This window comes from Bacillus rossius, chromosome 3 (genome assembly GCF_032445375.1).
Source record: "Bacillus rossius redtenbacheri isolate Brsri chromosome 3, Brsri_v3, whole genome shotgun sequence".
NCBI classification, from domain to species: Eukaryota; Metazoa; Arthropoda; class Insecta; order Phasmatodea; family Bacillidae; genus Bacillus; species Bacillus rossius.
This window is the reverse complement of record NC_086332.1, coordinates 104,360,465-104,383,798: the sequence shown is the minus strand read 5'-3', so window position 1 is coordinate 104,383,798 and position 23,334 is coordinate 104,360,465. Positions and strand designations below refer to the sequence as shown.

The 23,334-nt window shown below is 38.0% G+C and overlaps 1 protein-coding gene across 2 annotated transcripts in view; it reads left to right on the top strand.

The window, feature by feature from the left end:
* LOC134531096 (transcription factor AP-4) overlaps nucleotides 1-23,334 on the top strand; it is a 91,382-nt gene that overhangs the window by 53,105 nt on the left and 14,943 nt on the right. For both annotated transcript variants that reach the window (XM_063366635.1, XM_063366636.1), the window contains 3 exons: nucleotides 5,527-5,686; nucleotides 8,286-8,542; nucleotides 12,858-13,180. In XM_063366635.1, coding sequence (XP_063222705.1) covers nucleotides 5,527-5,686; nucleotides 8,286-8,542; nucleotides 12,858-13,180 — 740 coding nt within the window. The remainder of the gene's footprint in view (nucleotides 1-5,526; nucleotides 5,687-8,285; nucleotides 8,543-12,857; nucleotides 13,181-23,334) is intronic.

The following is a 23,334-nucleotide window of genomic DNA, read 5'->3' as shown; positions in this document are numbered from 1 at the left end:
CAACTACTGAGATTTATTTAGTCGGGTCATAAGACAAGTATAAAGTGCGACAAAAACTATCAACAGGTAAATATTTAATTGTTTGGAAATTTATGTTGACAGTAATTAGATAACAGATGTACACTTGCTCAAATAAATATGATCCACAATGCATTCATTCGATGACAGTAGACAAACGATATTTAAGTTGAACATACTTTATACAACTGCCGTGTAATCGTACACATTCGGGTTTCTCAATTGGTTTTCTAAGCGTGTTTACTTTATCCACGATCCTATACTGAGGTTTGTTACGTATATTTCTAAATTTATGAACGCATCCTTTCCTAGTTTTACTCAGTTGGCAGCTTTGTTTGTTTGGCTTTGTCTATTTTTACGTTACGAAACAATAAATTATGATTTTTATACTAATGTGAGTAATATTTATTGCCTGACTTAAAATGGGGCCTCAAAAGAGTAATGTGTACCAATACTTCACAAAAAAAAAGATAAAACAGCAAGCTGCAAAAAATTCTTCCAAATCGCAGCTAAATAAATTTTCCTCATAAATAGAATGTGTCACTTACAAAGCAAACTATTGGCTGAGTGTAAAAAAAGATTTGGTCTCATTGAATTTAATACGCTTGTGTCGTTAGCTACAGTTTTTTACCCACGCTTTAAAACTCATTTCCCAGATGCAAATGCATGTGTAAGGGCAATACAAAAATTAAGAAACATCGTTAAAGAAGATTCACAGCAGGCAACTTCAACTAGTGGATCTGAAGAAGAAACTTTGACTAGAGATTTCGACTTTTGGTTGCACCATAAAGAACTAGCAGTGGGCCAAAAGTAGCGATAACAGGAAAACACCTCAAAAAATTATTATTCTTGGGGAGTATGTCTTAAGCAGAGTTTTTCCTTAGTCTAGTTTTTTGAATTCATTAAACATAATATAAATCTGTTATGGTTTTGTTCGAAAAAACAACCGATATATTCGATGCCAGTAATCAGTAATGCCAGATATACGATATCGATTAGTTATCGATACTTTACGCCCGACATGGTATCGAGTAAAAGTATCGATACCTCCAGAGTATCGTTTCATCCCTAAGTGTGAGACACTACTGGCGTGGTCGGTCGACAGGCAGCTGTTTCCTGCCGCGGGGCCGAGTGCGCGCGCAGCCTGAATGGCGCAGGCGCGCTGGAATGCCGCGGCGGCAGGAATGTGGACTCACTAGCCGTCCCCTCTCCCCAGCCACCACCTCCGCACGCCACGCCACACCACACCACGGCTAAATATACGACTGTGGTTGGGTTACGTGCGCGCCGCCGATACCGCGCTCCACGCGGTTGATGACGTCACCGCTGTTGCGTGGCGGATCTTGGACTCATGATGCTTCATGTCCATCCTTTCTTCGACCCTTCCAGAGGGCGTCTCAAGAGGAGTTTTGTTGATCGGATGGAGTGGTTCATGGCTCAGCGTCGTTAGAGGCGATGACATGGGAATGGAGCACATACAGTTGGCATGGGTCTCAGTCCGGTCCAGCTGAGCGGAGGTTGGCAGCGCCGTGCATGACCTTGGAGGGTGTATCTGCCCGGCACCGCGGTAAACAAAGCGTGGCGGCGTGGCGGCGTGGCGGCGTGGCGGCGAGTCGCTGCAGGCGACCTTGAACTGGCGGCAGATGCATCCAGGGAGTCGGGGGGGCCCGTGTTGGGGTCGCACCTCCGCCAGGCGCCGGCATATCTGCTAGGAGCGCTGCCTACCTCACATCATGAAAGTGTGGGTTTTTTCAGCGTTGTTTACAGTTTTGTATACTGTTAGTCAGCAATTTTTTTTTTAGCGTAAGGAGTCTTCAAACAATGATAATGTGTGTAAGAGCTGGTGAATTTCGGGACGGGTTCACTTAACGTCTTTTTGTTTTGTCGGTACCTACGGAAGATTACACTCGTGTTGCGTTTTTTCTTTCCTTTTTTACTGCGTCAAATTTATTTTCGAATAAAACTTCACATCAAAGCTCTTATACTGGAGAAGGGTAAAGGGAGGCGAAATACAGTACAGTCAAACAACTGTAAGACTCTTCGCAAGGTTTTTCGTCGTAATGTTTGTTATAATTTCTAACCTACATTGTATACTTGTTTATTTTTATCTTTCCAGTTAATTATTACATAAATATTTTATAGGTTAAGTAGATTATTAAAGTGTTAAGTGGCTTGGCAGCCACTTATAAATTTTTTGGTAATAATTCATTTAGAAATTTAAAATATTTTAATTTTTGTAAAGGAAAAATATATCTTATGTGCTGTATGTCAGTTGAACGGGATGGATGTAAAACCTGAATAAAATCTCGTGTGCGTTTCCGTATCTCTCCGTCTACCAGCGGCCCCCTCCCACCCCTCACACAATCCGTGCACGTGACCACTCACAATGGACCACGTGGGCTCTGCGGTCCACACCTCCGGAATCCCCAACGCCCCGTCCTCGACGCCTCTCCTTTGTTTTCTCCGGCGAGGTGTAGGCAGCTCCTGGAATAGTGAGATAGGATCTTAGCTACGATTGGTAGTTTCTACCGCCACTCAATTGCCATTGTGGCATTTTAGGGACATTTGGTTCTCTATTTGCTCAAACATTTCTTACGTAAACTTCTAAACAAGTATACTAAAAACCGTCCCCATAATGTAGTCCAATGTAATTGTTTCGTGTAATTTTTTTAAATTTAAATTGTGTTCGAAAAAAATACTATGATCTTTAATTTCGTTGTATATTTTTTAACACGGGAGATAAGAGATAATACTTGGGACATTGCGTTGCATTCTCTTAATTTCGTTCTGAAACACTGAATACTAATTAAATGTATCTCGACAGTCATTATTATTGTATTCTATACTTTGTTTATTCTAATTAATGCTAGTTACAATTTTACTTATTGTATTGTTTGAGTACTATTTTACTGAGCCAAAATTTATATATATATATATATATAGAGAGAGAGAGAGAGAGAGAGAGAGAGAGAGTTTACCACTGAACAAAAATGCGTGAAGGCAAAGTTTTCTGGTGTCTTGGTATCAATCAAGGAGCTGTACTGAATATAAAATTATTTACAATTTTACTACTAAAATTACTGGTTTGTGGAATGTAATTTTTATATTTATATAATCTTACTGTTATCTTTAAATAAAATGGAACGGGCAAAGTTATTTGAACTTATGTTGATTTTTTTCGAGTGCAGGAAACAAGCTGTTTTTTTCTTCTATGGTAAAAAGCACCCAATTAAAACCACATATGTAATTATGTAATCTGACAATGTAAAAGTTAAGATAATTGAAGATCAACGTTTGATTGGCTCATCGTTACATACATAGTTCCGACTGTCCCGTGGTTTCTAGAAATCGCTTCAGGCAATCGTTGGACATGGCCATTAACAGAGATATTTCGCTGTCGAAGAGACAAGAGAGAATATGAGTTTCAAAGGGGTAATAAATATTTAATTAAATTTTTCTAAATGCACTATCAATATAAATTTTTTGTTTAACATTGTTAGGAAGATTTGGATTATTAACATACACTTATCTCAAATCTCTTTCAATAGGCACAGTGCTCTCACAAATGAGCAATTCCCGTCACTTTTCTGATTGTCGTCACCACGGAAATTTTCATTTCGAGTGATCGTTTGGACGTACACGTGGCACGCGCTTATAACATATCATAGTCGTGATTTATGCATGAATTTGTATCGTCGAGTGAAGTACGATAATTAAGTTAGAAGCTTTTTGGCCAGTACAGATACGGACGCTATTGCAGCGTTGTACATGTGATATAATTTCAGCACTTCTAATGCACGAGTTCAATGGTGTGTTCATTATCTCATTACCAGTGCGTTTGATTCTGTTGTGTGTCAAATCACTCCTTAACATTTAATATGTCCACTAAAACTTGTGTAAACGCAAGCACGAGTATTGGCAGATGGTAGTAAGCAGACGACCTGCTTGTATCTGCACGAGCGATGTAGCGCGGCCCGGCGAAGGGGCCGCTCCGAGGGCACGCCAGGTGCTCCCGCCTCCTCAGGGCTCGGGCGCAGCTGCCCCGGCCAGGGGTGGCCATCTTCACACGCGCCCAAGTCGCATTTTCGACAATTATTATTTTTTGTTAATGTTGAAACATTTTTAATTTATCTCATGAAAGTGACGCGAGCTGAATTCGTGCACCAAGACGAGTAGGCTATAGAGTCTCTCATGGTATTTGCGAATTTTTTTTTTCATTGGTCACACGTTTTTAATTTACGTTTTTCATTTAATACGAAAAAAAAAAATTAAATTCACGGTCAAAACAAACAATACAGTTACATTAGCAACGATATCTAGTTTAGCGTGTTGAAGATAACACAAATTTTAAAACGTGTTGGCAAAGGAATGTTTTATTTTTCTTTTTATGTTGTATTTTAAAAGTTATCCAGCGTGTTGGTGCGGGAATGGCTGAGACGTCACGATAGTGGGGCGAGGGTTAAGGGTTCTGTGCATCGTGGGTTGTGGGTTCTGTGCCAATCTTGGACGCCTCCGTGCGTGATACATTCACCTTTCTGTGCGTTTATACGGCGGTGAAACTTTCCCGATAACCACGCCGTTTTGAAACTAGATATCTCGGTTTTCATTATCAATGTAAATCCCCAACAAAGGAATGATGTTTTATATAGACCCATCTCACAGCCACCTGACGTCATGCACTTCAGCTACAAGTTTAGAAATTTCGGTCGGCCGTAGCTCATTATTGGCCATTTCGTAACAAAAAATTTCTTGTTTTGAGGTTTGTCTAATTTTCCCCATCCTTGTTGCCATCACGTTTTGTCCCCCCCCCCCCCCCCTTATTTATTTCGGTTACATGTTTTTATATTAATGAATTTTAAGATGAAACTATTTCATACCGTTTAAAAATATAACTTATCTATCAATGATTGACGGAAGATAGCAAGCTACTACAGTAAAAATAGTATGAATTTAGTTTTGCAGAGTAGTGAAATACAGAGTGTTAGCGTTACACTGCGATGATTTTCGTCAGCAATATTAAAAACTAAAATAACGGTTTTTATAATTTGTGAAAAGTCAAAGTGTATTCGTGACGTCATGGCGACGAAGATTTACTTTCTATGTGCTCAGTACTAAATCGAGGTTCAGCAATGAGAATCAAGTCGTGGGATGTTTTCACCCCTAACCTTTAACCGCAACAAATATTGTGTTACATTTTATGGGTTCACAGGACAGTGTTATGAAGCTAAGGGCACGTGAGGGTTGGTGTTTTAATGTAGATGCAGTCGCAGTAGGGGGTTCCAATTCCTGTTAGTTACTGCAGACTGTAAATAAAAGGCTTGAAGTTAAGTGTTGTTGCCGCATGTGGGTGTTGAAGCTCGCGACGCATCCAGTTGCCAAGAAGAGGCGAGTGGTGGCCGGAGGTGTGTTGTGTGTAGGGTGGGGACAGGTGGCGCTATTCTTAGCCTCACCTTGAGTGGTAATTAGGGAGTGAGGAGAGAGGAGAGCGTCTGGTCGCGCCTGTTGCAGGCGGCCATCTTGCAGCAGACGGCCGAGTACATCTACCAGCTGGAGCAGGAGAAGACGAGCCTGCTGTCACAGAACTGCCACTTGAAGAGGCTCCTGAACCAGCAGGAGGGGCAGCACGAAGCGTCGGCCGCCTCCAAGAAGAGGAAGATCGACCCCTCCAGTGAGTGTCCCTCCCTGCCCTCTGCCCTCTGCCCTCTACTCTCGCCCCAGCACAAATGTATTAGTATTCGGCGGGAGAATATACAGTCGATTAAATATCGTATGCAGGGCTCCTTGAAATGTTTATTCAAATAATTGGTGGGACCGTGGATGTAGAAAATATATTTTTCCAGAGGGGTCCCAGAGTAGTATAACTGAGGAACTAGATTGTTTTTAAATGCGATCTTTTTTTCCAAGGATGTCATCAACAATTCCAATGTGGATCCATACGGCATCAGTGTAAGTTGCGATCAGAGGTGAGTTTGCTTCTCTGATCTGCCCCTGACTAAAACACCAACAAACAGTTTGACAGTTGATTGGGAAAAGTATCTCCATATATTAGCATCAATGAAAATACATCAGTTTAATATTTTTTTATAGTTATAAACTAATGCAAGCCTAACCCAATTACATTATTGCGACTTTTTATTTTTCAGCTGTTAAATTCATGTGAGTACAAATCACAAGTTCCATGACAATGTACATTTTGCTGTATGGCAGACATCACTTCTCTTTCAGTACAACTTAGCATTTTTTATTTTACAGCCATACAATGAGAATTTATTGCTCAATTATTTATACAATTTAAAATTAAAACCATATTGTTAATTTTACCAAGCCAGTAAGTTATTGAAAGAAATATAAATGTAATCATTATGCAAACCGTTTTTGCACTGATTATTTGAAATTGTGTTCCCGGCTTAGAAGGGAGGAACTAAGCAAGGTTTAAAAAGTGCTCATATAACCTTGAACTTCTACTTCCACAACTCAAAATTACAGCTATGTGAAATAAAAAGTACTATTTTAAAAGTCAATTTTCTATGCAATTGTGAAAGTGGTATTATTTATAATATTTCAATATAATTTAAATGGCACTGAATTTGAAATCCTAAACTATGATGACTGTGGAACTTTGGTAACAACATAGCGGTTTTCAGTTCGGTTGCTCACTGGATCACAGTATACATATAGATTTTTCGTCATTGAGATTGGAAGGCAATCCACATGACTATAAATATACTCACCAATCAGTACCAAACCCATAATCTTGTGTATGTGAGTGCTGTTTATTATTTTTAGTTAAGTTCATTACAATAAGGATTTAAGGTAGCATAACCCATTCATATTTTCTATTATTTTTATGTGTAAGTCAATAGGCCTGCAAACCAACAGCAAACTATATAGGAAGTGAAAGATTAATTTTATTTTACTGTGTTCTTGATGGCCACAAGTGAGTGAAGTTGTGGGCTCTGTGCTGTTAGTGCAAGCTGCTCTTGAGGTCTGAGGTTAGTGTTGTTTTGAAAAGTGTGCACTGTGTAAATGAAATTGGAAAAGGACGTACCAGCACTGGATGGAATCTGCAAATGTTGGCTGAAATTTCATTACTAAGCAATGTAAAGTGGTAGTTTCACAGTGCACGGTCATGTGTGAGGAAGGGAGAATGTTACCCTTCATTCTGTGATACAAGCCTCAGGCTCATACATCTGCCCTACATTACATAAAATATCTGTGCAGCAGTAAGGGTAGGTTGATAGTGGCTCCATTATTCAACCTGGACTTGATGTACTAAAACAATGTTACTTTATGTGTATGTATTGACACATCTTGTCGGAACATACTTTCCAGTTCATTGACACCATCAAAGTGTAAACTTTCACCTTTTTACAATATTTATTGCAGTAGTATGGTATGTAAGGTATGTTCCTGTAAATTTATTTCTGGTATAGAATATGTTGTAAAAAGTCCTGTAGTAGCTAGCACCCATCACAAAGAAAAATGTACGTGCCATATAAGGCCTAGTCTGACATGCTATGTTATGTATTTAATTTACTTGTCATTTACATTAATTCAGGGATGTTAACATAAATTATGTTGATAGCTCTCTTTGATAGGTCTCTTGCACTTGTTGCTGGTCCATAATTTTTTTTCACAAGATATTTTCTAAATTTAATATTTGAGCTGGTAAATGTCACCTAAGTAATAATTATGAATACTTAATAAATATTTACTATAAAAATATGAGATAAAACCTACAAACCATGTATGTTATTGTGATAAATTGAGAGGAAAAGTACTCAAATAATAATAAAGACAAGAAAATAAATAACAACTGGGCATGTGAGACAGAGTGCTGACTGCCTTGTTGGTATAGGCAATTTAGCACTTGATACTTGTGTCAATAATTTCACCATTAGCATTTTTTAGTTTGTGTATAAACCACCAATTGTAGATGGGGAGGAATAACGGTGGTAGAGTAGTCACATCACTTAACCTCTCTATTACTATTGGTGAGATCAAAATCGAATTTAATGCACATGCAAAACGTGGTGGGCCTTGCTGTGAGCAGGTAGAAATTCTTGGATACCCATGTTTCTTGCTGCTAATTCATTCTGTCACTCATATTCTCATGTTGTTACTCCTCATTGTTTTTGATCACCGAGCTGGAGATGTGGACGGGATGTGTCGGTTGATGGCACAGTGGGGTAATGCGCTCCTAGGCTCCAGGGTCGCACGGCTGCAGAGGGTGGATGCGTGAGGGTGCCATTCTGGTGTGTTGTCAGGCGTGGTGGTGCCGGTGACCAGCGTCCCCTGCGAGTCCTCGGACGAGGGCATCGGCAGCATGTCGCCGGAGCCGGTGACTGCGGCCGCACTAGCGGCGGACCACGGCCACGAGATGATCGAGCTGCGCATGCAGCTGGACCGCGAGCGCAGGCGACGCATGCACGCAGAAGAGCAGCTGCGCTCCCTCGAGTCGCAGTTCTACCCGGAGCGGCTGCGCGAGCTCACGCAGCAGTTGCAGATCAAGTACCAGCAGGGGGTGAGTGCCAAACATTCAGTGTGGAACTTTTGGTTTCCACCTTTGAAAAATATCTCTCCCGAAGAAAGCTTGTTCAAGCTTTTGTGATATGTGTCAAAATAAAGATGGCGAGAGAAGGGCTGCCGTCTGTCCTGAGGTACGTGCAGTTTTTCATCAGATTATATGCTTTGTCAATGTTTGGCTGCAACTTTCATCTCATATTAACTCTTTCAAACTGCACTGATTTTGCAGTAAAAATTACGTTTTTTTCCTCTCTCCACCAAAAAAATTATCAATTTACCTTTCTTATTCCACCTTTACTTCTAAATCACTTTCATCTCTTTGAAGCTAGTTTTTCTACGTCTTTCAGATCTGCACATACTTCTCTGGGAGCTTATATTGGTGTGCTGCTTCACAGTTATTTGTTAGGCATAGTGTACAACTTTGTGTTTGTAATTTCATGCGTGGACACAAACATAAGAAATAAATATGTCTAGAGATATTTCTTTTTTTGTACTAAAATATATAAACTTGTTCTTTAACTTGCTTTGCTTTTGGACTTACAGCCATAAGGAAGTTAAAAAACACACCATCATTCATTTGCTATATTCTTTTCATGTTTATTGGTAACCCTGCAACCTTATATATCAATGTTTACACTTTTTTTCTTTTGCAAATACAATTATTTCAATATATTAAATAAAAGTGACTGAAGACACATGGTTAGAAGTAAGAATTTAAATTATTGCCCTCTATGAATGGTTGAGAATATTTATGTTTAAACTTACTTAAGCTTACTCAGGTATGTTTTATGGTGTGGTACTCCAGGCCAACCTTTGTTTTCATGAGTGGTTTTTAAGAATTAATACCTCTGCATCCGTTCGTATCAATGTGTTTGAGTACGACCAGGAAACCAAGCACTAGAGCATGGAATGGCATACTTCAACTTATCCAATGCCCAAAAAAGCAATACTGAGCAAGTCGAAAATCAAATGCATGCTGATTTGTTTTTTTAATAACCAGGGAATTTTCTACAAACAGTTAGTGTCTCAAGGCCAAACAGTCAGTCAACACTTTTACCGAGAGTTTCGTAAAAACTTTAAAAAAAAGTCATGCATGTGAAACAACATGACAATGTGCCTTGACACACTGCAGTTCCATTGAAAAAATTTTTGGCGATGTAAAAACATTCCTGTAACTCCTCAGCCATGTTATTCGCCTGACTTGAGTCCTTGTGCCTTTTTCCTCTTCCGAAGATTGAAAATTCATTATTCAAAGTTGGAGATCACTACTATTAATTTAATCATTGTGTTAGTACTTCATGTTTGCATTATTTTGGAACACTTGAATACATTCAAACGGCTGTAACCGACCAGCTGAAGGCTATTCCAGTATCAGAGTTCCAGCGCTGCTGTGAGGATTGGAAGAATCGTCTCCAGCGTGTGCGTCTTCCCATGGCAGTTATTTTGAGGGAGAAAATATTAAAATATAATTTTATTTCAATAAAAAAAATTTTTTTTAAAATTAATTTACGCATCTTGTATGGTGTGGAGGTTTTCAAAATTCGCACAATTTAAAAAAAAATCATTTTAGAAACTTGAGCTTTGAATGATAGTTCTGATTTTCATTTTTTTTTTTTGTTTATGTTTTTATGTTGGTTATAATTAGAGCCCCGGAAATTTTGCGACTCGCAAATTCACGAAATTCTACAAATATGTGCACAGTGGCTGGGAAAATGCTGGTTTGTTGTTTAAAACTCATTTTCAGCTATTTTTATTCACAATGCACTCGCAAATTTAACAATTTCTCCTATTTGCGATTTTTTAAAAGAACCCACAAAATCTTACAAGTACTAACGAATTTTCTGGCACATTGTTCAGCTTTATTTACTTTTCGCGGTTAGTTGAACACTCGGCCCTAACACCACAATATTTTCACACTTCGAATTTACACTAAAAATTATCTGTATTTTTTTCGGTCATGAAAACACACATTTTATTTCAATTGTACGAGCTCTAACAATTAGTACCACCACCACGTTCTTACTATTCTCAGAACGTAACAAAACATGAAATGTGTCTTTGTTTTCCACAACAATTGCCGCCATTTTAAAGTCACTGGAATGGCATGGCCAACAGCTACAGTCACACGGCAAGAAACAGATATACAGTAACACCGTTACGACGACTAACTGTCTATAATGACCTGGTTTTAAGAAACCAAGATTTTTATTTTTTTAATTTTAAAACTGGAAGGAAATCGGCCAAAAAATAAGTTTCTGAGCGCAGTGTGCTATAAAATTCACTGAGCTACCGATGTCGATAAATGGGACGGGCACGCACTCTATACGAGCATTAACGTAACCAAACATGACAATCAGCGCTCACGCAGCGAGCTATCGAAACCGATAGTAGACTACGATGTGCGTGCACTCTGTACAGGCAAAGCGTTGGCAGTTTAAGAGTTATATAAATAAGTAAACAGTTTAAACTACAATCAAATATCCACCGATTTGAACGGAAATTTCACACTCTAAATTTTCCTTTTCCTGTTGTAACAGTCGGACACCGTCCATGTCAACTAGACTTTAAATTCACGAGCACGTCGATAGTATCTCGAAGTTCGCATGTACCATCCTGTGCTTGTAAACAATGCCACCTAAATTATCGCTCAGTGAGAGAGCTAAACAATTTTCAAATGATGGAATGGTAAAATCTGGCGATGTATTGCCATGCCGTATTTGTAATAAAAGGGTTGCTTGGGAGTCATCAGATGCTGTTAAAAAGCATTGCAAGTAGATGCCACATTGAAGCTACAAGCAATGGAAAAAGGCAAAAAAACTACTTTTGAAGCAGTCAGTGATGCTAAACATGCCAAGGTAAAATTTACATAATTTGCAGTTGGGAAAATTATTATCTATTTAATTTATTTTAGAGATTTAATAGGTAAATATTTGTGATGTAGTAGGATCAACTTGTTTATTTTGAAACATGCATGTGCACTGAATTGTTAAGTGAATTAGTCCTATTGTTAACAGGTTTTCCTTTGTGAAATTATTTTAAAGCCACACAATTGTTTAAATCTATGTAGCTAAAAATTTCTTCAGTGTAATGTCTATAAACCTCGGAATATTTTTATTGTTAAAAAGGCCTAATTGCTGTTGAGTGGTTGGCAGATAACTGGGAAGTTCTTTTTTTGTTTCTGCAGTCACAAGAAGAGAATGAAAGCAACAGTGGCTCTAAATTCCTTCATAATTTGAAGGAAGACGAAGCTAGTGTACTACATGTTGAATATGAATTTGTCAAGTCTCTGAGTGCTGTGTTTAAAACCTCTATTGATGACACTGGAAACCAACTCTGTACCATTGGCAGGTGACCTGTATCCTAAGCTGCAGCATTTGAAAAGAAGATTGCACGTTAATGGCAGTGGGGTTTTCAGTGACAATGTGAACAATGGACTGAAAAAGTTGAAGTGTGTGCACAAAGCCAAAGCAATTGCTGTAATGAAGAACACTTCAAGTCATATTTCTTTGAAATTGGATAAACTGATCACAGAGGATCCAGCTCATAAATTTTTTGAGTCTCTCGCAGACTTTTTCAACAGGCAAAGTGTACTGACCCAAGAAGTTTCAGGGGACAGGTTGAAGGTGTTATTTTCACAAGTGCCATCTTTGAAGAAGGTGCCACTAAATGAAGTTGTACATGCATACATGGATCTCAAGGAGCAGCTGCAAAAGAATAGTGATTTGAGTGTGCTTGAAGTACTGAAATCAATGCACAGCGAACATAAGTATTTTGTGGACAGTGCATTAAAAGCTTTGTGGGTTCCAGTCTCAATTGTTGACTGTGAGAGATTCTTCTCAAAATTTTCGTGTGTACTTACAAACCGCAGAACAAATTTGAGCTTAACCAACTTGGAACTGTTGTCATCCTATGCTTATAAAGCAAACAACTGAATTGCTTTTCGATTGTTTTAAGTTAACTGTTGTGTTTTAATCATACATTGCATTACAGTTTTTTTAACTTTAGTTTATAATAAGTGTCAGTAATTGTGTTACATACATAATAAATAATAAACAGAAATTTCCAGTATCCCGTAATTTTTCAGAACCGTAACGTTTATCTGCACTCAAGAATTGTACTACTTCCACCCAAGAATTTTCCGGGTCTCTAGTTATAATGTCTAAAACAGGGCTTTTTAGAACAAACTTGATGTGTAAGACTCGTGTTACATATTCTTGAAAACATGTTAATAAATGTTCACTCGTAGTTGCTTCATGCAGGATGAGAAGCCTGTGCTTGGAGAGGGCACCAGACTAGCAGGCATGTTGTTGCAGGTGGAGCACCTGGGACAGCCGTCGCCAGCGACACCAGGCCTGGTGCTGCAGGAGACACCCCAGCTGCAGGTGGTGTCGGCAGCAGCTCTGCCACCCGTGGCACAGACAACCACCGTCCCCTCGTGCTCCCGCTCCCCGTCTCCCGGTCCCGACCCCTCGCCCGCCTCTCTGCCCCCGCCGCCGCGCTCCCCCTCCCCGCCGCCCCAGCAGCCCCAGCGCCTGCCGCCCGCCCTCGAGGCCGCCATCAAGGCCGAGCCCAAGGTGGAGGTGGAGAGGCTGCCGTCCCCTGCGCCCTCTCCGGACAACGTGTCTCCTCAGGGCAGGTCGGTGTTACCATCATCAAACTTTAAACTAAGAAGATGTTCTGTGTTCCTCACTGCCAATTTCAAGTGAAAAACGCCGTTAGTGCTTTGTTTTGATTCGAGAATCGGGTGTCTGCTTGGTGCCACGCTGCCTCGGTGCCTATAGGCATTTTGTGACAAAGCTAGGATTATTTGCATAACTGTAATGAGTGTCTCTCCGTGGTGTTTAATTTTGCGGCTCCAATAATCACTGTTAATTTGTATTAAAATTAGCTCATATTCAAAGTGTTCATTTTTGCGAGAATGGCTGCTCGATGGTCAATTTAAGGAATGGCTTCAAGAAGATCCTGGTAACCCGTTTTCGGCACAGTGCAGTGTCTGTAAAAGTGTCTTTTCTTTGAGCAATATGGGAAAAACAGCAGTTAGAAGCCACATGAAGGGGAAAAAACATCAAGCGGTAATAGCAGCACTTTCAAATGGTACTTCGCTGAAGGTGTTTTTCGGTCAGAACAAATCGTTTTAAACAAGTTAAGTTTCTGACATAAGCACGCCTTTGACATTTACAGTTGAAGAAACTGTAAGTAATCCTACACAAGTTCACATTATGCATGAAACAACCAAAGAGTTACGTGGCTTGAATCAATTTCTTTTAAATGACAACACCAATCGGGCAGAAATTATTTGGTGTGCCTCAACAGTTATGTCACACAACTCTTTGCGCAGTGCCGAAAAAAATGAGTCATTACAGTCAAACCTCTATCTATCGAACTCGCATGTATCGATTGTCCGTGTTTATCGTATACTTTCTACGGTCCCGGCAAATTTGCCATACAACTAAGGTTAAAAAAGTCCGCTTGTACCGATGTTCGAATTATCGTTTTGTCCGCATTGATCGTACAAAATATGTGGTCCCGTCACTATAAATTATAATAAATGATCGTTTAACCATAAAGATTTTGCAGAAATAACCATTCCTTAGAAAGAAACCGTCATAAAAACAGTAACGATAGTATACAGTAGTAAAAATCACCTTAAATCTGCAGCCAAGTAATGGAGCACGTAAATATTTAGAAAAGACAAATGAACAACAACGTACGAAGAAATATGGATGATGTACCATAACTACAGTACAAACCCAATTGTTATCTTAAGATTATTACCATAAAATACCATGTTGATACCATAATTACTACAGAAGCACGATAGCTACCACATTTGCACTACAGTTACCGTAACAACCGAGATGTATATTTACCGTGACGGTAATGTATTTACTTATGACATATTAAAATTAAAGAACATTATTGAAAAAAAGGATGTTAAATTTTTATATGTACGGTTGGCACATGTTGCGAAGAAATAATGCGATCTGAAAGAATGCAGTACTACTACGAAAAGTGAAAAAGGTACTCGTGGATTTTTAGGTTATGGCAGTCTCTCTCGTTTTTCAGTAATATCGGCCGAAAATTAACAAGCGTATCGGAAGTCGGCAGAAATGCCGATTCAACTAAATATTGGCAAAATCGGTTTCCTTCAGTATAGCTCTACATTTGATGACATGAGTAAACATATTTCAGACTTCAGGATATTGAAAACGACTTTAATTTCCATGTAGATTTATTGTGCGTATGTTTTTTTTTGCAAGTGTAAATTGAATTAAGTAAAATACTTCCATTTTTATTTTTTTTCAAGTAATTTAACTTTAATGACAAGTAACTGATATATTTCTGACACTAATTTTGAGGTTGAAATATTTTTTTAAAAAAATTCTTAGAGTGAAGTCCACATCTATTGAATGTCCGCATCTACTGAATTTTTTTGTTGGTCCCCTGAAAAACGATAGATAGAGGTTTGACTGTATTTAAGATAATGTTCCCAGACTCACACATAGCAAGTAAAATACAGTTACATAGGACGAAAATTTTGTACCTATTAATATTTGGTTTAAGCACCATACTTTCATCATGATATAGTAAACATATGTTTTAGTGCCTCACATATAGTAGTTGGATTTGACGAGTCTCTTAATAAAGTCACTCAGAAGGGTCAAATGGATGTGGTTATTAGGATTTGGGAGGAGCAAAATAGCTGTGTGATCACAAGATACTTTTCTTCTGCGTTTCTAGGGCATAGTACATCAGGAGATCTGTTGAAGGCTCTTACCACAGGATTAGTTGGAATCAACGTGAATAAGATAATTCAGTTTTCAGTGGACGGGCCTAATGTGAATGTTAAGCTCTTAAGGGATTTAAAAGAGACACTAGTGAGGGGTCCTGGAGAAGTTTCGATTTTGGACATAGGAAGTTGTGGGCTGCATACTCTACATGGTGCCTTAAAAACTGCAATAAAAACCACAGGATGGAAAATTGTGGAATTTTTGAGGACTTTATATTTTTTGTTTAAAAATGTTCCAGCATGAAGAAGTGATTATACTTCACTGACAGGTTGCACTTTGTTTCCATTGAAGTTCTGCCCGGTGCGCTGGGTATAAAATGCAAAAGTGGCAGTTAGGGCAGTAGCAATATTTCCTAGTATTGGAAAATATGTTGATGAAATTTCCAAAATGAAATCTCCTCAGTGCAGTAGCTTTACAGTTGTGTCTGAACCATTGAAGGACAAATTATTGCTAGCGAAATTGACTTTTTTCCATTCACTTGCTGCAACCATAGAGACATTTTTGATTGACTTTCAATCAGATGTACCCATGGCTCCTTCACTATATGCAGGCCTTGAAAAATATTTGGATGGCTCACCAGTCAGTCAAAAAGTTCACCAGTCAGAAGCACCATGGATCGTAATATTATGCTAATACTGTAATACCATTTATTTATATATTATTACATACAGTCAAACCTCTATCTATCGAACTCGCATGTATCGATTGTCCGTGTTTATCGTATACTTTCTACGGTCCCGGCAAAATTGCCATACAACTAAGGTTAAAAAAGTCCGCTTGTACCGATGTTCGAATTATCGTTTTGTCCTCATTGATCGTTCAAAATATGTGGTCCCGTCACTATAAATTATAATAGATGATCGTTTAACCATAAAGATTTTGCAGAAATAACCATTTCTTAGAAAGAAACCGTCATAAAAACAGTAATGATAGTATACAGTAGTAAATATCACCTTAAATCTGCAGCCAAGTAATGGAGCACGTAAATATGAAGAAAAGACAAATGAACAACAACGTACGAAGAAATATGGATGATGTACCATAATTACAGTACAAACCCAATTGTTATCCTAAGATAATTACCATAAAAAGAACTAAGGATTCTTTGTCGATACCATAATTACTACAGAAGCACGAAAGCTACCACATTTGCACTCTAGTTACCGTAACAACCGAGATGTCTATTTACCGTGACGGTGATGTATTTATTTATGACATATTAAAATTAAAGAACATTATTGAAAAAAAGGATGTTAAATTTTTATATGTACGTTTGGCACATGTTGCGAAGAAATAATGCGATCTGAAATAATGCAGTACTACTACGAAAACTGAAAAGGGTACTCGTGGATTTTTAGGTTATGGCAGTCTCTCTCGTTTTTCAGTAATATCGGCCGAAAATTAACAAGCGTATCGGAAGTCGGCAGAAATGCCGATTCAATTAAATATTGGCAAAATTGGCTTCTTCAGGACAGCTCTACATTTGATGACATGAGTAAACATATTTCAGACTTCAGGATATTGAAAACGACTTTAATTTCCATGTAGATTTATTGTGCTTATGTTTTTTTTTTGCAAGTGTAAATTGAATTAAGTAAAATACTTCCATTTTTATTTATTTTTCAACTGATTTAACTTTAATGACAAGTAACTGACATATTTCTGACACTAATTTTGAGGTTAAATATTATTTTTTAAATATTCTTAAGAGTGAAGTCCACATCTATTGAATGTCCGCATCTACTGAATTTTTTTGTTGGTCCCCTGAAAAACGATAGATAGAGGTTTGACTGTATTATATTTATAGTACTGCACCAGTCTGTTTTGTTTCTGTGTAACAATGTAACACAATAAGAAATTAATTAAAATTTTTGTACCACACTATCCTATTTCTTATTAACAAATGGACTCTCAGAGGCATGGCGTTTGTGTCCTTGAACATGACTGGTAGTTTTGGCACTGAAATACCATTTATCTATAGCCTTAGAAGGTATAAATTGTGATATTGGTGGTCCATTAAAATTCACCATCATAAGTTCATCTAAACTTTCTGTCTCTAAAGAGGATCTGAGTTTGTTTTTCACCAGATTCATCTGGCTGAAACCTCTTTCACAGTTAGCTGTTGAAACTGGTAGAACAGAGGCGACTTTGAGGAGCTTCAAAAGTACAGGAAACCTATCACCATTTGACATTGCCTTCCCCAATAAATCTGTTGATGACAATCCTTTAGCGCACACCTTAAATTCATACCATTCATCCAGGGCTTTTTTAAGTATGTTTTCTTTGTCATCATGTTGTACAGTGAAACCCCTTATTTACACTTTTCAGGGGAACAGAGACAAAAAGTGTAAATTGAGGGAAACATATTTTTAAAATATAACATACCTGGTTTAATGCACTCCTTTTACTTCAGTAGTCAGAGACATCAAAAAAAGACACAGTGAACGAAATATCTTTAAAAAAAAATCCTTCATTAGGCCTATGTAAACCAAAATAAATTTACAACATATAACTTATAAAAATTGTGTGAATACAACACTGAAGCAATGTGTGCCATGATAAAATGTTACCATAAAAAAGTTTTGTAGGCCTATGTGCAAAAACTTTCATGCCTAACTTAGGTCTATTTCTTTGTAAAATAATCAGAAATCTTGGTTTGCTTGCATCTTTGAGTGTTCATGCACATGATCTGCTTCTCTAAAGAATAAAAATTATCAAAAACACCATCACAGTTTTCACCAGCAGATACTCCAATGTAGTCTCGCAGAGTTTGAAGAGCAGCAAGAGCATCTTTACTCGTGGGTGTTGTCACTTCTTCATCATCATCATCATCTTCGTCAGTATCCTGTTGAGAAGTACTGACATGGCTTTCTACAATATCTTCTATACATTGCACTTCCGAAGTGATCACCTGACTGTCCACATCCACGTAATCTTGAAATATTTTCTCCTGCAACACCCTCTCATGTCCTTCAACATCTTCAATGTCACTGTAATCTTCTTCACTGAGAGTGTAAGGCTTTTCTGGGAACACAAATCCAGCTTTTGCAAAGCAGTTTTGAATTGTTGATGTTTTCACTTCTTTCCAGGCTCTTGCACTAAAATGCAATGCAGTCAGCAGATTTATCTTCATCAAAGAAGGGTCTTTTCCAACATCAAGCATTGTTACTGCCCTTGAAACTAGGTATCTGCGGTACAAAAACTTGAATGCCTGAATGATACCCAAGTCAAGGGGCTGTAGCTCACTCGTGCAGTTTGCTGGGAAGAAGACAATATCAGTGTTGCGAAGCTGGATGGTTGCTTTGTGAGCAGAGCACTGATCTATGAAAAGAAGAACTTTCCTATTTTGCAAAGCCATTTTTGAATCAAATGCATGCAACTGGCTCTGAAACAAAGCATTGGTCATCCAGGCTTTGGTGTTTGCTTCGTACTTTGTTGGGAGTGACTTGATGTTTTTAAAACATCGAGGTTTCCTCACTTTGCCAATGACATAAAGGGGGAATTTTTCACTTCCATCTGCATTGGTAAGCAATAACACAGTAATCCGTTGCTTGCTGAGCTTACCTCCGTGACACGTTTCCCCTTTAAAACTAAAGGTTTTGTCTGGTAGAACATTGAAAAACAACCCTGTTTCGTCGGCATTGAAAACATTTTTCGGGTCGAACCCAGCAATTTTTTCCTGTAGCTTTTCCTTCCAATGTTCCACAGTCTCCACATCCACACTTTTGCTTTCGCCACAAACCACCTTGTAAACAATATTGTGACGCTGCTTAAACTGATCAATCCATCCATTGGAAGCTGAGAAATCTTGAATTCCCAGCCTAGAGGCAATAACACGTGCTTTTTCTCAGTATTGTACCATTTATTGGTAAATTTGCGGCACGTGCACCAGAAAACCACTCAAGAAGAATATCTTCCAGCTGTTTGAATTTCGAGTCCTTCACATATTTACGTTTTTTAGCACTTGGCCCACATTGCGCGGCATTTGCAGTGATGGTTTCTCGGCTTTTGATGATGGTGTTAAGAGTACTCACAGGGATTGAAAGTTCTTTCGCAAGGTCCACACGTGATCCAACATATTCGTCGAATTTGGCAATTATTTTAATTTTATCGGCAACGGTAATAGTTTTTCGTTGTTTCACTTTCTCCATTTTCTCACAGATATTAATAACGACAAAGAGTTAAAGATGTGTCAAATACATTTACCGCTAAAGCCAATGATACTACCAGCGCTCGTAGCGGAAAGCTGTGGAAATAGAAGTACTGTGAATAGTGCAAGGTTACTTGCACTGTTCACGACGCGAACGCATGCACATACGCAGCTTTTGATGTATCTTTCTTCTATGGTGGCCATGTTTCGGTGTTTGTAAACACTGAACGAGACGTTAATAACGGGAATGAAGCAACTTTTCCGACGTAACAAGCGTGAAAACGACATATACCGCCTTATGGAAAATAAATTGGGCCAAAAACAAAGGAGGTAAATAACGGGAAAACGTAAATACCGTTAACGTAAATACAGAAGGTCTTTGTAATGAGATACAAGTACTGTCACTTCTTTTTTACCAAAACTTTCTGAAGAAGTTTCCGGCCATGTGAAAGTATCAAATATCGACAACGATGTTAATACTGCATCTGTGGCTGTTTTCGAAAATCGTCCCTCTATGTCCCTTTTCAATGATTGCATTTCTGTCACGCTGAAAATGGGTTTGTCCAGTTACAATTTAGCAAGCTGGATATTCTTGTACATCCCAGTCTCTGAGGTAACAGTCAGAAATTCATTCTCCATGGTTCCTGGATTACTTTTCAGTTCTTTGAGTGTGGTCATTGTGTTCCTGACATGAATCTGCACTTGATTCATCAGCAAATCAGACTTCTGAAAAATCAAGGAAAGTTTTTTCAAAGGCAACAAAAAATCATGGAGAAAATGCAAAGTTCTAATGAATCTGTACCTTTTAAGGGTCTTCAGAATACCTTTGGTTTTGTTGCTGTCACTGTCTTTTCCGCAGCCCACATTTTCAAGGAGAATCACAAGAGATTTCCAGTCTTAAATAATAGCTCTGATGGTCCCCAGTTTACTGGCTACCCAACGTACTGTATAAAATTTCTCCTGTTTGTGATAATTCCTTTTGTTTTTTGCTTGACCTGTTGTAGAATTTATAAACAGAAATTAGGAACTGGTCAATTTCATCAATATACGATACTGCTTTACACTTAACTGAAGCTTGTGTGCAACACAATGAACAGTTATGATATGATTTGCACAATCAACAATTTATTTTTGCCAAACCATTGGCACTCCCTATCATAGAAGGTGCTCCATCAGTAGCTAGGCCAACTAAACATTTGTTATTTCTCCAATCCAAGTTCACATTTTGGAGTACTTAGTCTATGCTTTCAAGATAGCCTGAAGCAGTGCCATGTGCTAAGGGAGAAATGGCTAAATATGACTCCTTGACACCACTGGCGTTTATATACCTAGCATAAATAATACATTCCTCCACATCAGACCTGTCTGTGGAGCCATCCAATAAAATAGAAACAAATTCTGATGCTTTAATGTCAGTCACAACATCTTCCTTCACACATTGTGCAATGTAATTAATAAACTCCTTACACTGTTTATTGTTGGTATATTCTTCCAGTACTTCCACATTAAGTTTATCAACAAGCTCTGCAAGTCCTCTGATATCTGTAAAGGGTTTATTGTTTTTGGCAATATAATAACTTATGTTGAACAACATTTCCAAATGAGAAAACCATTTTTCGTCCATTCTTTTTAGACACTTTGCCAGTGAAGATTTTTCTGTGTGTCCTTGAACATCTGATGCTTCCATACATCTCTTGTGTGGAGCTGATACATTATGAAACTTGAAAGTCTCTTGATGAAATGGTTCTCTGAACCCATTTACAACTCATGATGATAAATCGCACAATCCTTTGAACTGTGGACACACTGAACATTTTGCTACACCAGTCACAATGTCATACTCCAACCATTTAAACTCATCCTTCCACTTCTGCAAAAATTTCCTTCTTCCACTCTTCTGGCTATCAGTATCAGATCCAGCACTAGAAACACAAAGGTTTGATAATTGTGGGGCTTCTGCTGATGTACACTTGTCATTGGTCTCCGATCTCGTGGCATGAGGTTGTTTTAAAAAAAAACTCAACATACTCTTTTGTTCTATTTCTTAATCCCTCGCATATAAACAAACAATATATGTATCATGTGCGCAACTGACGCCCCAAACGCTAACTTACTAGCAAATTTCGGCAACACAAATTATCGCACAATTGCCCTAAAACCACTTGAGCCATGCTTTTACATCGCTGAAAACAAATATTTATCGATCTTAAATCCAAGTCTTCACATATTTGTAGTTGATATTACAGTTTCTCACCGGTACCACAGAATCAAATCGTAGCTATCAACACGTTTGCAAGTACCGTATTGGCCCGAATATAAGGCGACCCCGAATATAAGGCGACCTGCAGTTTCAGGAGGCCAAACAAATGTAAAAATAATTTTGGTAGAAATTAATGTGAAAATTCATTAGACATACATTTTGTGTTGATAAATCCTTTTTGCATTTATGTATAACAATTAATTTATATTTATCACATTACTTATTTAAAAATGTTTGAATGGCCTACCCTAAAAGTCAAAAGAAAACAATTAGAAAATATTTACATTTTTAAGTATTACACTAGAAATTTTTTGGTATGTTCACTCTAATGCAGCTGCATCATTGTCATCTTCAGAGCTGTTTATTTGTCTAGAGCTCGTTCACTGGCGTTCCACCAATGTGTGATTGTTCGTTTTTCACAGTTTACTCGTTACTATATCTACGAATTTAAAATTTTTACAATGGCTATTAATCACTCTTAAAATACAGCATTTATCTTTCCGTTTCACTTAAGCTACGTATTACTATTTAGTAGTGTGTTAAACGTAACAAAGCAAACAAAGAATGCAGCTTGCCGGAACAAAACAAGTGGCTAGCTGCCATGGTGAAGCATACGGCCATGAATAACTTCGGTGACGAGACCGCGAATATTTGTCCATATTACTCTCTGACAGACGGTCTCTGTCCTATGAATTTTAAAGAATAATATATGATAATTATGTTGTTTGAAAGGTTTTTACATAAATAAAGAATGGATTACTGTGAAATTATTAAAATAGCTCTTGAAGCAACGTACCAAATTCCTGTAATATGGCATCTTCGTGCGTGTTCGGCAATGTTCGTTTTACAACAAAGAAATATCATGGAAAGACAGTTGGCAGCCGTGAATTTTCAAACATTACATCCAAAATGTTCTTAACATTTTCTGTTTGTAAACGTAAACAATTGTTTTGAAAATAGCTGTGATATTTTAGTACAAATATTTCCGTTAAAAATCTGAAAATAAATTACCGTAAATGTTAACACGCGATTGTACACAAAGTACAAATATGAATTGTGTAATAAAAGGTTGCCATTTTGAGATGCTTCAACATTCACATTTTTACTCAAGAACAAATATTTTAATTTTCAACTTTAAACAATTGTGAATTACTGCAATATTGGGTGGATTTATCGTTTTCCCCGTGAGGTAACAAAGTTTTAGTTACCGTGTTTTCTCGCATAATCGTCGCAGATTTTATTCTAAAATCAAGTTTCAAAAGTAGGGGTGCGACCATTGTGCTGAAAAAATTTTTTTGTTAGGTAAAGTTATTCATAAAAAGAAAACCCGTTCATGGAAAATACGTTTATTTAAAAAAAGGCGGAGTATATAAGAGCACGCCATAACAATCTGTATTAATAATTCCTTAAACAAAAACCTTTCTTCAACATTAAAAACTCTAACGCGAACGCAAGCCACAAGAATCTGATGTGAACTAACGTGTCGTAGTACACACTTGCCACGAAAGAATGCGGGCTATCAAATGTAGTTAACTCGGCACCTGACAGAGAGCGGGCGTTGCATCCAATCGGCGAGATATCGATATTCG